General features: G+C 40.2%; 1 protein-coding gene across 1 annotated transcript; it reads left to right on the forward strand.

Moving 5' to 3' along the window:
* The first annotated feature begins 695 nt into the window (after nucleotides 1-695).
* Nucleotides 696-11,569, forward strand: LOC131233783 (uncharacterized). The gene is made up of 7 exons (XM_058230954.1): nucleotides 696-2,308; nucleotides 3,273-3,391; nucleotides 4,703-5,272; nucleotides 6,911-7,187; nucleotides 8,430-8,583; nucleotides 9,183-9,285; nucleotides 11,084-11,569. Exons 1-7 carry the CDS (start codon nucleotides 1,319-1,321, stop codon nucleotides 11,199-11,201), a joined length of 2,331 nt encoding a protein of 776 aa, XP_058086937.1. The 5' UTR covers nucleotides 696-1,318; the 3' UTR covers nucleotides 11,202-11,569.
* The last annotated feature ends 2,939 nt before the right edge of the window (nucleotides 11,570-14,508 follow it).

Genomic DNA, 14,508 nt, shown 5'->3' on the forward strand with positions numbered 1-14,508 from the left:
TCCCTTAATCCATGCCTGTGTGACCTTATCAGAACGTTGGATAGAAAATAAACATTACGGTGGGCACTTGGAACGTTTTAATGGTGGGCATTCATGACTAGTGTTTGCTATGGAACGTTCCACTTATACAAACTCAATAAACAAAATGTAAAAATGGCCCCACGTGTACAAACCGAATAAACAAAATGTAATTTCTGGTCCGTTTGAAAAGAGAAATCATCAGATGCGTGGTACATAAACATTTACACACTGTCTTGTTTTTACCAACTACGTATCGAGATTGAAGGAAATCTGAACCGTGGAAAAGGTGGACCACATCGTGAAGATGACCAGAAATGAAAATCAGCAGGGTTCACTTGTAGCAAAGAATCACCAAAAAAAACAGTAGAAAGCCGATGATCTGACTCAACATGTAATTACGGCCTATCTAATGAGTGAATCTGATTCATCTTCACGGATAAGGATCTCCATCGTGTGGGTCATCTTTATTACGATCGGGATTTCTTACATGTAAGACATGTTGACGGGAAACAAGGGTCGTATATGAAAGTTCAGATACACCGCCTGCAAGTAATCGACTCTTGTTTAAAGTTTGGGAAGAAGGCGCGGATCAGTTAAGGGAGGGGTAACAGCTTAGTGGGTGAGGCCCCGACCATGGGGCCCACCCATATATATATATATATAATCAACGCCGTCCATCCGTTTTTCCATCTCATTTTAGCTTATATTCTAAAAAATAAGACAGATAAAAATCTCATGTGGACCACACCACTGGAAAACAGTGGTGATTGAACGCCCATCATTCAAAACTTCACAGGCCCAACTGTAATATTTATTTTCCATCCAACTTTTTTATAAAGTTATACAGACCTGGATGAAAGGAAAACATAAATATAAATAGCAGCTTGATCCACAACTTTTTGTAGCCACATAATAAATTTTCAATGGTTGAAATTCAATCCCTACTGTGTAGTTCCCCTGAGATTTAAATCTACCTCATTTTTGGAACCACATCCTAAAATTATCTATAAAAACTGATGAACGGCTTGGATATACGAAAAAAAAAAATTAGGTGGGCCCCACAGTCATGGTTTAAACCATTTAGCTGTTACCCCTACCTCCCGTAATCCACGCCCGGAAAAAAAGATGGAGTTGCACCAGTCTCGATTCCTTTTATTTTTATCAAATTCCAAGTATAGGAATGGTATTAGCGCTAAATATGCGGTTTGCGCCTTGATTTTCCCTTCATCTCTCTCTCTCTCAAAAATGGGATATTGAAAATGTCCTCTATCTCTTCCATTTCTTTCAAACAGAGAAAATGTCTACCTCTTACGGTCGTATTCCAAGATCCCACAGCAGCAGCAAGCAACACAATTCTGCCTCCCATGCAAAAGCTACCTTCCGAAAGAACCTCAAAGAACTCGTCAGAGACCACCTTCACACCTGCATTGTCCTCTCCTCCCACGATGAACCCAACGTCCCAGATTTCATCACCACCACAACCACCTCCCCATGTGAAGAAGACGAACCAATCACAAACACAACCGCCGAATTCTCAGCTGCTTCGAGGCGCCGGCGATCACGGCTAATGGATCGTTGGGCTGCTCGGCAAGCACGTGAGATGGTCACCACGATAGAGAGGCAGACCCGTGAAGCAGAGCTCGTGGCCCTCTCAAATGCCCAGCCCGTCTCAGCTATAGCCCCTTCCTTCATGCGCGAGCCATCACCTGCTCGATCGGAGACCTCAATCGATGTCCCTAACCTACATGCCTCATCTCTTGTGCAAATGTGGAGAGAGTTTGAGGCTGCTGCGCCGATCCGTACCAGCAGCATTCAGTCTACTATTAGCAATCAAACGAACATTTTGAGTAATCCCGATGAGAATTCCGTCGACAGTGAGAGGTATGATATGATTGTGACTCCAGATGAATCGATGACGGATGGTGATTTTGATGTAACACGGTCTTCTTATCGGGTTTTGGATGGTGGGGGAGACAGCGAGAGAGGGAGAGTGGCTGATATGGTTAGAAGGCTTACATCGGCTAATCGATCGCAGAGTTCTATTACTTCTTGGAGTGATGAGATCGAGCAAGACAGAGGTGTCATAAGAGAAGTGCAGTGTCAAGAACAATCAGTAAGTATGTGTGAACAACGTGGAGATAATGTGGTATTTCCTCCTCCTCGGTTGAGAGGGTGGGAGGTTGGTAGGGATTTAATAGCGTATATTGTGCGGGAGCGGCAAAGGGAGCTCAATAGCCTGGCTGCTCACCGGCCAGTTTCACAGTTCTCTCATCGGAGTCGAATTCAGGTTAGTAATTTGGTTTGATTTGGAATGTTACCACATTGCCAGTGTTTAGCCTTCTGCAATCGAGACTGTCCATCTAGTGGACCATTCTAGTTAGGGGCAATGGACCAAATTCACCCCCACAGGTTCCGTGGGCTAGTTCCCATTGCAGCTACAATTAATTTCAATTGCGGAATTGACTGATCATTTATGCATCAATAATGGAGATTCAATGCAATAATATTAAAGGTGTACCTGATTGGGAAGATACTCCCATTGCCATGATTTGACGAGAAGGGATCTTGGTCCTCTCGTACCTTACACGTTTAGGAGAACCTTCGATGGGACTAGAGTTTTCTCTCTTATGTGGGTGAGGGTACGAAGACACATATATATAAGAAAGACGGTTAGAGAAGCTTACCCATCACACTACTGTAGGTTTTCATATTCGGCTTAATAGCCATGGATAGGGACCACTATTCAAATGTCCCGCCCAGAACTATTTCTACTGATCACAACTATAGGTGGGCCCACTGAATCGCTCAATCCAAATAATCCAATGCTCAGATTTAAACCGGTGAGCACGTGTGGCCCACCTAATAAGAGTCTTACATTTAATGGATCACTGGAAATTATTAGGGCCCACTTGCTCTTTTTGGAGGTCAAAACCATTGATCTGATTAGCGCCATTGTGGATGATGAATGCCTAGAAGATCATCTAAAGGGAAGATTCTGATCATTTGATAATGACCTACAAACAGATGGTTTCAGCATAAATCTGTCACTCAATCGAAGGGTTGGGATCTCTTGATCTGGAAGGTTTCCAAGGCATTCCACAATTCCACTGGACCCCATTAGATCAATGGTTTAGATCAAAGAATCATGGACCCAGGCCAGGAAGCTGTTGAAACATCAGGTGTCCATGTTCTTGTGAAATGTGGATTTATCTTGGATTTGAATTTGATAGTGATTTCATATCTCTTCTCAGGCATTACTCAGATTCAGGTTCCTGCGACGGGAACCGGCAGTTCAAGATCAACAGCATCCCGCCTCAACCACAATTGAAGAAGGCCATACACAATGTGGACCTTCGATCTTGCTCTTACGGTACTGTTTCCGTTTTGTTTCATTTCCAATGTGATTACTCTGTTTCAACCTACCATTGGAATCATGGTCCATTTCTATCATCCATTTTGGTTTTGTTGTTTGTCAAAATTTCAATTTCTTCTAGGATGTGTTTGGATTCAGAAGTAAATTGAATTGTGAAGACGCAGTTGAAACAAGATATGAATGATCAAAAAGTAATTATGTGTTGAAGATCACTGATATTGAAAGTAATGTAATTCCAAATTGTAAGATCCCTTATCAAACAGTAATCATAATCAATGCATTGTTTGGATGCACAACTGAATTGAAGTGTGAAGATATAGTTCAAACAAAATGAAATTACCAAATGGTAATGAAGACTTTCTAGCATTCGTGACGAGGAAGGCCCCCAAATCGGAGCATCATTCCTCCCGAGTCCCAATTGGAAGTAATGTAATAGCAATTTGGCACCAAGTCCTTCAATATTAATGTTCAGGCGATTACAATTCAGTTATTTCCACCTCATTTGACCCTCAATTGCAATTCAATTTGATTGCGCATCCAAACACGCTTATAGTATTCTGATAGTAAATGTGGGGTAAGTTTGCAAGATATAAGCCGGTCAATAGGTGGGAAACACCATGACCATAAACTGGCCCAAAACAGGTGTTGTGTCTTGTATTCACACCCAACAATGCAGAATTGTGTGAATTTTTATTATTGAAATCGTAGAATGAGAAGTGGCTGAATTTGACATTTTCTGCTCAATGAATAAAATGATATTGGGTTTCTTTTCTTTTTTTTTCATAATAAATGGGCCATCATAGTTCTACATTTTGAGATTTTCCACTTCAGTTAATGTTGTTGCCTGAACATTATCTCCCATTTAATTTTCTTGAGGTAAGATCCAATGCTTGACTATAGAACATCGATAGGACGCTTGGATTTTCATGTTGTACAAGTGGGGCCCATGATTCAGTGATTAAACAGTTGATATGGTGATCCCCACTTTGTGGGGCCGATGAACCAAAAATCTACAAATGTGATTCACTCCCTACTTAACACGGATCTTACAACCATCTTCGGTAAGTTACAACAAATCTATTGAATTTTGTATGTAAATTCAAATCTTGGAGATGAATGGTGGCAATGGCTTCATAGAAGTGTGCTTGTGATGATGCTCCTTTACAGGCAATATCGACATTTTGGATCACCAGACCAGGGGCCCCACTTGCACAAACTAAAAGTTCATGCATACTGTAGATTATCGCATCGAGCATTGTATAATCATTTCATTTCGAATTAATCTGCTTCTCTTTTTATCTTAATTAGGGAGAGATCCAATCATAGAGGCCCACATGACAGTAATGCTGTCCCGACCACGGAGAGCTCAAGCAACCTCAGTCTGCAGTTCCAAAACAATTCGCTCAATTCAGAACGTTCTGATCTGGCTGATGAGATCATGGACGGGTCTTGTCGGTATCAAGAGATTTCTGGGACAAATGACATGGGCACACAGTCACTGCTCATTTCACTGCCATCAATGAGTGAAGAGCTGCAAGAAGAAACACAGTCTTCACTCATTTCACTGCCATCGATGAGTGAAGAGCTGCACGAAGAAGCCAGCATGAGTTCTGATCACACATGGCAGGAGAGAGGCGTAGCGGTTAGTAATCTGGACTGGCAAGAAACTGCGAATGCCACAGCGTCCTTGCCTAGTTGGGAAGGCGATGTGGTGATGGAAGAAGGTGATCGTAACGGTCAGCAGGCATCTGGTGGGACATGGTTAAGTGACGATTCTCATCAAGGGAGATCATGGGCCAGCAGCCAAAGGCAAGATATGTACCATTCCTGGAATGAAAGCACTTCAAACACTGAGGAGATCCGTGAGCTTCTTGAGCGGTATTATGATTTTTGCTTATCATCGTTGCTGAAATATCTATTTACTTGTCATCAATGAAATAACTGAACCGCTTGCACCATATTCAAACCGCGGGTACTTCAAATAGCTTATGAAGTTTTGTCTGGTAACTGTTGAATTGCTGTGTGGGATGAAGTCCCTCCCAAACAGGATAAAAATGGCAATTGTTATTAATTCTTCTAGCTGAGGAATTGATCAAAATAGCTGTCCTGCTCAATGCAAATATAGTATCTTTCAGAGGTGCCCTATGTCATTTGGCTCCCTAGAAAGTAGCCTTGATGGAAATAAAAATCATCAAGGGCATGTTTGGATACATGAATTCCAAGGGAAAAGAAAGGAAAAAACAATCCAATATTGATTTCTAGAGAACTATTAAAATATGGATTCTAATTTCGTGTACTTATTTGGATTGCAAGTGGAAATATCGTATTCTGCTCACAACAGTCACCTAATTTCTTATGCCAAGATTCCAAATTATGGAAAAGTGTATGATTGCTTGGTGGAATCTGACTTTTCTTTGCTATCCAAATAACACAAATTGTCCCATCAAAGGAAATCTCTTTTCTTTTTCCATTGCTTAGCATGGAATCGATGGTTTCCAAACATAGCCTAAAGACATTTCCTCACATTTGGGTGCCGGGAAACAATTGGAAATGGGAATCCATTTTACATTTTGTAGCCATTTATGATTCCTTAAAAGGTTGGGGAACGAAATTCCTGGTGATCTGATTCCCTTCCAAGAATCATATTTTGGATTTGGATGCCATGGAGGCAACCACATGTTCCAAGCAATTCTTTATTCGTACCCAAACCCAACTTCTTAATTCATGAAAACGGCTTTCCCATATTTCTGGAGAGAAGAAAAACTTTTTTTTCTTTGCACGCACTCACACCCCACACACCCACACACTCACACCACACAGTGGGATTTCACCACAATGGGTACTTGAACCCATGACCTCATGCTAAAACCCTAGTGAGTCTACCACCGAGGCATGAGTAAGGACCCGAAGAGAAGGAAAAAAAAAAACACTTATATAATTGATCAAACATTTAAAACTCCGTTTACTTCATAAGATAGGCAATTTGGGCAAACCGAATAAATGTGCTTCTTTCAATAAAACATGTTTTATTAAAAAAATAAATAAATAAACTTTTGGGGGCATTTTTTAAATAGAATAATTAGTGGTCGCCACCCATTAATAAAATTGAGTAGAACGTGAACTTTTTTTTAATAGAGATGGATTAATTTATACAAGGATTAATTGAAAATGATTTTTTTAAATAGAAATTCTAATCATTTTGCTAAAACTTTTCTATTTTAACCTTATTTAAATATAATACACACCCACATATATAGATAGATAGATAGATAGATATATGCATGTGTGCGCGCGCACATATGTAGCCACTTTTTTTTTTCAGTCCAAACTGTATTAAACACAAACTCTGAATATTTGGAATTTCCATTTTTTACCGTATTTTCAATGATTGAGACAATTCGCGGTTACATCCAAACTGGTCGTTAGCCAACTAGGTTGGGGTCAGCATTTTATTTTGATTGAGCATTGTGAGATTCAACAATATAATCTAATCACGTCTCTTTTGATCCTTTGCAGACGAAGTGTAACAACTACCCTTGCAAGTGACTTCCGGGAGACAATGGACCGCTTGTTCTTGTCCATCTCACAGAGACAAGCAGATCAGCCTATTGTTGATCATAGCTATGCAGAAGAGGAGGAAGTGCCCCCCGACCAGTTACAAGATCATGAAGTTGGGACTACTGATCTAGTTGTATCCACATCGTTGCAATTGCCTATGCTATCTCGCCCATATGAGCGCCAGCGCAGTTGGCACTACTCTTCATATACGCGTCGCTCAACTCCAGATTCACCTGTAAGTTTGACACTTTGGGTGTGTTTGGATGCTCAATTGAACTGAATTGTGGTTTTGCTGAATCCATTACAGTGGAAAGGCCACAATAGGGGTGTCACCATTTCAATTCTCAATGACAACCTAATCCGAAACTGCAGTTGTGCATTTCAAGTTGCCCTTGATATGATAGTAATTGCAATTTGAGGGCTAGTATGTCATTGTGTATGGAGAGTGCCTAGTGGGCTAGTGTCACTTTGGACATTTACTCTATATTGAATTTTGCGATTTGATTCAATTGAACATCCAAACGCAGTCTTAATATATAATAGACAGGTGTGTTTCGATGCTTAAATGAACTGAATCATAATTTTCTGAATTCATCATGGAGAAAATGGCCAGAGTAGTAGTACAACCATTTAATTATCAGTACAACCTAATCTGAAATTGCAATTTTGTGCATTAAGTTCAACTTGAAGCAATAGTAATTGCAATTTAAGGGCCAATGCATGTGTCATTTTAGTTGGAGTGCACCTAGTGGGCTAGTGCCACTTCGAACATCTGCTTTTTATTGAATTGGATTATTGCAATCCAATTCAATATCCAAAAGTGACCTGAATATATGAGAGACACTTGCGTTGTGTTTCGATCCTCAAATGAACTGAATCTTGGTTCGGTGAATCCATTTCGGTGGAGATTCCCATAGTGGAGTGTCAGTATTTCAATTCTCAATGACAAACAGATCTGAAATTGCAGTTGTGAATTTCAAGTTGCACTTGAAATAATAGTAATTTCAATTTAAAGGCCAATGTGTCTATGCGGATGGAGTGCATTTACTCTTTGTTGAATTGGATTACTGCGTTTCAATTCGATTGAACATCAAAACGCAGCCTTAATATATGGCAGAGGTGTGTTTCAATGCTCAAATGAACTGCACTGTAGTTTGCTGAGTTCATTAGAGAGGAAATGGTCATCGTGGGGATTCCACCATTTTAATTCTCAGTACAGCCTAATCAGAAATTGCAGTTTTGTGCAATTCAAGTTCACCTTGAACAATAGTAAATGCAATTTGAGGGCCAGTGCATCATCATTGACGAAGTGCAACTAGTGGGCCAGTGCTACTTTGGACATTTACTCTTTATTGAAATAGATTATCGCAATTCAATTCAATTGAACATCCTAACATGGCTTTATCATACAATCAATCATTTTATGACAAGTTGCTATTTGTGTCATGCCCATGAAATGATGTTGTGATGGTTACAGGAAATGGAGCTTATATGTGATTTGAGAGGGGACATGGTAAAGCTTCATCGGGAAATGAGTGAGTTGCGAAAATCAATAGATAGTTGTGTGCATATGCAGGTGGAGCTGCAGCGCTCCATGAAACAGGGAGTTTCTTCTTCGACTAGCCATTCAGGTGAGCGATAAGCTAACCATTATCGAAACCTGTGTTGATTTTTGGTCCAGTTTGAAAATTTATAAATATTGAATTTCCATTGACGACAATTCAGCAAATGCTGGTTGTTAGTTGTGCGAGACATCGTTGTGCCCCACCATGTAGATGACCCGGCCCATAAATCAGACGGGTCCACTCATCACAGGAGCCACTTGTGTATGTCGAATGTGGACCGTTGGCTTTCTTTTCTCAGCTTTGCATGTGTGATCCATCTGATGAGTTGGCTGGCCTAATGTGTTGGCCAGGTCATATAATCAGTGCGGCCACCTGCTTGGATATCCCACACATGAGTTCATCTCATTTTAGCTAACAGTATCTGTATCTACAATTATTTTTAACTAAAATGAGATGAAATCATTTTTATGGATCAACCAAACAGGCCCTAAGGTTTTAGTGATTAGCGGTATTTTTGTAAATGTTCTCCTAAAACCAACTTCCATCTCTGGTAAATTTATATTGCTTTTGTTTTATTGCGAAACCGACCATTTTCATTAATGGTCCCACCATGTGGTCCACCTAAACATTTCATAATCAAATCCGTCGGATTGTTGTGTTAGCAGGTGGTGATTCAGGGCAGAAGTTGCAATCCCCCAAACGGGTGCCAATGAAGAAAGGAAGTTGTTGTATCTGTTACGAAATGCAAGTCGACTCACTGCTCTACAGGTATATGATTCTACTCACCCTTTCCATGATACATTCCGCCATTCGAAGACTTGAACTTCACATATTAATGTGCATTTTAACTCTACACCTTATGAATTACAAAACTAACTTTTGATTGGGAAATGTTCACACACGTCCGGACGTTCCTAAGTTTCCATAAGGTCGAGCATTGTGGGGCCAACAGTGATTTGTGTGTGCCATCTAACTCCATCAAATGCATTGGCTCATGTTAATGTAGGGGCATTTTCACACCAGGCTCAAGTGGAGTATCCTTTGGGATGCGGGGACATACTCGAGGTGGGTGACCCATGTGATTTAGGGCCCACGGGGGAGCTCTCATGTTCGAAACTCCTCATCAGGGGTGATTAATGCGCATTTCACACCGGGCTTGAGTGGGGTTGCCTGTGGGATGCGGGGACACACTCAGGGTGAGTGGCCCATGTGATTTGGGGCCCATGAGGGGGGTTCAACCGAGGTCCTAACCCATGAGACGTGGGGCCTGGGCTATTAAATAAAGGGATTAATTCGCCATACTCTAACAGTTCGAGCTTTTAGAGCAAATGGTTAATTATCCTGCATCAAATTGGTATCATAGCAGGAGGTCTCGTGTTCAAGACTCCTCACCGGGGTGATTAATGCGTATCTCACACCGGGGACAAACAACTAGCATAACTGTCATGATAAATAATAGCAGACATCCATCTCATGATAAATAACTATTTTTTTTCATTAACAAAAATGGGGTTATGTTATAATCTACAACCTAAGATCATATCTACTCTAGCTCGCACCTGAGCGGTCAGATCTAGATTTGTAATTAATTATCAATACTGTTTATATGATGGGCCTCACCTTTGGTGGGGGTATCCAAAAGATCACAGCTCTTGGATTGGATATTATAACCCATTTAATCATTTGTCTGTTTTCATTGAAATTAGATGGTTTACCTAGTCTTGGAGTAATCAAAGCAATGAAATATTTTGATATCCAACATTTTTTTTGTGTCCCACATCGACGGTGAGACCCGTCAATTAGCGGTTTGGGTCATTGAAAGGACCCCAATCCAATGGCTCAGGTCCCAAGGTATCCCATCGCAATACGCCTGGATATATTCTAGCAAACGTCTTTCCATGATGATGGGTTAATACTGTAATGTACATACATTACACAATGTTTAAGGGGTTGAATTTGGCTTTTTAAGCCATTGTTGTAAAACTCGATGACTCAACTGAAAACTCCATGATTTTTGAGCCATGTCTCTTAGGGCCCGCTTGGATACCACCAAATAAGTTACTTTTTCTAATTACATATGTAGTTAAGTAACTTATTTGATATAAGGAAATTTGGTTTAAGATCAATTATAAGTAACTTTTTTAGTAAAATGTACTCAATCACTTTAGCTTAATAAGTAGAAACCAAGATAAGTTACTTGAAGCATAAGTAGCTTATCTTAAGCAACTTACTATCCAAATGCCCCCGGTCTTGACTTGAAAAGACTTGTCGAGTTCGCTCTCGGCATGACTTGAACTGAGTCACAAGCCAGTGAGCCACGTGCCAACTGTCCTTCGGTGATAAAATAAAAATAAGTTGAGGAAAATATTTATCACCAACTCAAAAAAATCATCATTTATATAAATATAATGCCGAGGCGAGTCAATTAAGACTTTTTCGAGCCTTTGAGTTGACTCAACCCAAATGGACATCGAGTCGAGTTGGGTTTTTGAACCATGGTTCAAGCAATCATCATTGGTTTTTTTCTCCTTTTATTTTCCCCTAAGGAGTTCCAATTTTTTTTCAGGTGTGGACATATGTGTACATGTTTCAAGTGTGCTCATGAGTTGCAGTGGAGCAGTGGAAGGTGTCCAATCTGTCGAGCTCAGATTGTAGATGTTGTGCGTGCATATCCTGACCCTTGAAGACATGGTTTCTGGTTAGATGGAAGTGACTGGGCCCATCTTGATGTGGGCTGTTGCGAAAGCCCCTCTGACTGGGCCCCAAGCTATTCGTGATGCGAAGTGGCTGAGGTTTTCGTGAAGGCCCAGTGGGCCTTCTCCCCTACTCTACTTGTATAAAACTGTAAGGGTATGTACTTGTATAGAGGCATGGGCCACCAAGGGCTGCGTCTTACGTAGGTAAATGGGCCCCGTGATTGCGTAGTTAGTTCATATGATGTGCATGGCCTGGCCTTGCCTCAACCCAGCCCAAATGCGCCACGAGTTCATGGCGTGTAGGTGTTTGTAAAGAAGTATATACAAAAACCAATTACAGATGAGTTCCATTTACTTCGATCAACACACAGTTCATTGGGCAATGACTTAGCGTCGAGTTGTTGTCAGGTGGGCCTCACTTGCAGAGCCCAGATGAAATGGGCCATCCATTGGCAGTACAACATGAATTTGGTTTGCATCTCATTCATTTTACATTGCTAGATTGGTGTGTACATGTCACATCTGATCATCCATCATGGGGCCCATCTGATCATCTATCTGGATTGTTGGAACATGTCTTGCATGTATGGGCATGGTTCATCTATAGTGGTGGGGTCCAATAGATCAATGGTCAAGCAGATCAGTGAAATACTGTGTCAAGTGATATTCATGGTGGGGTGTAGTTTGTCTTACACCAATGAATTGTTGGTGTTAAAGAGTGGCCTGCATTGCATGGGCATGGTAAGTTCTCCTAGTTCATCGTTCACTTGGACAATACAATCGATCGATCCGAACCGTCGATTAAGTTCTAGACACATTTTATGAATTACCATGCAAAAATCACACTGATCAGACCATCTAGTACATCCATGATTTAGCCTTTTCTCTATATCCATCCTTTTTCCAAACCATAGATGGAATGGTTATGATTACCTAACAAAAATAATCAGTCAGAATCATAAACAATCCATGAGGGTCTCTAACAAATTGTTAGATCAACATGGGTCTTAGACCTATTTTATGTAAATGATCACCACCGTCCATTTGAGGCATGGATCAAATGGTTAATGTTTGTCAGATTATTATGATGCTTTCATGGTTGCCTATAAAACATGCATTGGACCAAATGAACAGTCTAGATCAATGGATTGAACCGTTTAAGCTACCCAATACAACTAGGAGCACTATAACTTACAGATACAGTGCTCACTGGAGCATTTCTCTAACACATTTTCATCCGTTTGAATGGCTCGGATCTCTTGCACTACCTCCTAGTTGGCCCATCTGATGGGAGTAGCCATGACATTTCTTCTGAATAATTCAATATTGTACCCTGGGCACGAATCGTTGCGAGTGACCTTGAGTCAGCCAAGGCAGTGAGCTGACTCGTTACATCTTGTCAAGTCAAGAGCAGGTTTCCAACCCAACCCGAACTTGTATTAGATCAATCTGGCTTGGGTCAACCCGAACCCAAGTTCCAGCCCTAGTCAAGGTAGTCTAGAGGGTTAGCCCATAAAGGACCTTGGCTCTTCACTCTTTCACAGCTATCAATTAAAGCTAACAGTGCTTTAAGAGCAAGAGGGGAAAAAAAAACATTAGAGGAGAATAGAGCTTGAGTGCAGAACCTGATCAGCTGGTGTATTTGTCTCTCTCAACTTAGGTCTAAACCAAAGTTGAATTGGCTTGCATGTAGATGGATATATAGAACCTTCTTGAGCGTTGTTAGTTTTCCGAACATATCTGAGAAGATCTTTCATTTTGAAAGGACTGTGAGAAATGCTCTCACCGAGAATATCATCGCACATATCTGTGATTATATCCATCCTTGATGGGTCTTTTATAATCGCGCCACATACGTTGCCTTGTAAATTAGTATGTTGATCGCAGCCACATGACATACAATAATTCACCGCCCTAAAAGCATGCGTAAGAGGCAGTGCCATCACATTAATAACGGAATGTGTAACACCAAAGAAAGATCAATCAAAGATCTCTCTAGGTGGGAATACGGCTTCCGTGCGTGTTAAACATGTAGTGTCATCGTGTGCTAATTTTCTATTGGACCACGTCAAGGCACCAAAAATGAGTGTAAACAGTAGTCATTGAACCCACCATTCGAACTCCTTCATTCAACATTTACTAAGTTTAACCAAACACTCTCATTGATGGAATCACCCATTTACGACAAATACCAAATAAAAAACGAGCACCATTATCGTTGGTCAATTTACTCCAATAGCAGCGAACAAGTAAAGGAAGTTGTAATAATGACCCAATTATCTTACATTGCCACGGTAATAGGAAAAACAAATACACCATTGGTTTTAATAGTTAGAATTGCAAGATAATGGAAGATATTTACGAAAAAGAATAATAAATTTGTAATTTAATAACTCCTTTGCTTTTTAAAAGCTCAGTTTCTCTCCACATGCATTGCATATGCCATACCTCCTAGTATATGATATATACTACTGTTTAAAAATTTATATAACTTATTTTCCATAACTTTTTTATGCTCAAAATACCATTGCTAATTCATGTAAAATACACTTCTTAATTTCACATTATGAAAATGAAAAGACGGGTCCTCTAGAACATTTGTGGGATGAGCTTATTTTAAAACACAACATGTGAGTTCCACCGTGATGCGAAAATTGCATCCAATACGTCCATCATACATGCCTGCACGTATTCTCCTTGGACCCAAAACATTAGGCTGACAAAAAAACTCAAGTGGGCTGCACAATGTAAAATCATGCCCAAAACCTCTAAAATCGTATTGCTTGGCCCACTTGAGTTTGTGGTGTTCTTCGTCCTAGCAGGCTCATCTTTCGAATGGATTTGATGGCATAAGAAAACACTATGCACCCCACATACTATATAGGTGTCAATAATGGATATCCACATCATGTGTTCTTTTGGTGCAAGCCACTTATGATTTGGATCAAGTTGACTTTGAGGATATGGGATAAAATTACACAATATTTTTGGGGCTTATTTGTTTCACCAATTACCCTAGTAATATAAAGAAAAGTGACATTATTATGATTTTATCACCGCCAAACCAAACACTAGAATCGTTAATCAAATGCAAATATATTGAAAAGAGAGGTAAAGAAAATTTTAATCGATACATTTTTTCATAGCATTATTGTGAAAATCTTGAATTCAAATGGAGGCATTGATATATTTTGTTAATGATTTGACATTAAAGTATTGCAAAATGCAATCATTATGATTTTACCACTAATAAATCAAGCACAAGAATTGGAGGTCAAATTCAGATGTTGTCAGA

Source organism: Magnolia sinica, chromosome 1 (assembly GCF_029962835.1).
Source record: "Magnolia sinica isolate HGM2019 chromosome 1, MsV1, whole genome shotgun sequence".
In the NCBI taxonomy this organism is placed as follows: Eukaryota; Viridiplantae; Streptophyta; class Magnoliopsida; order Magnoliales; family Magnoliaceae; genus Magnolia; species Magnolia sinica.

Excerpts from the sequence above, each read along its gene's own strand:
- LOC131233783 (XM_058230954.1), top strand. The coding sequence starts at position 1,319 with ATGTCTACCTCTTACGGTCGTATTCCAAGATCCCACAGCAGCAGCAAG. Across the intron at positions 3,392-4,702 it reads CCTTCGATCTTGCTCTTACG|GGAGAGATCCAATCATAGAG; the intron begins GTACTGTTTCCG and ends TATCTTAATTAG. Across the intron at positions 9,286-11,083 it reads GTCGACTCACTGCTCTACAG|GTGTGGACATATGTGTACAT; the intron begins GTATATGATTCT and ends ATTTTTTTTCAG.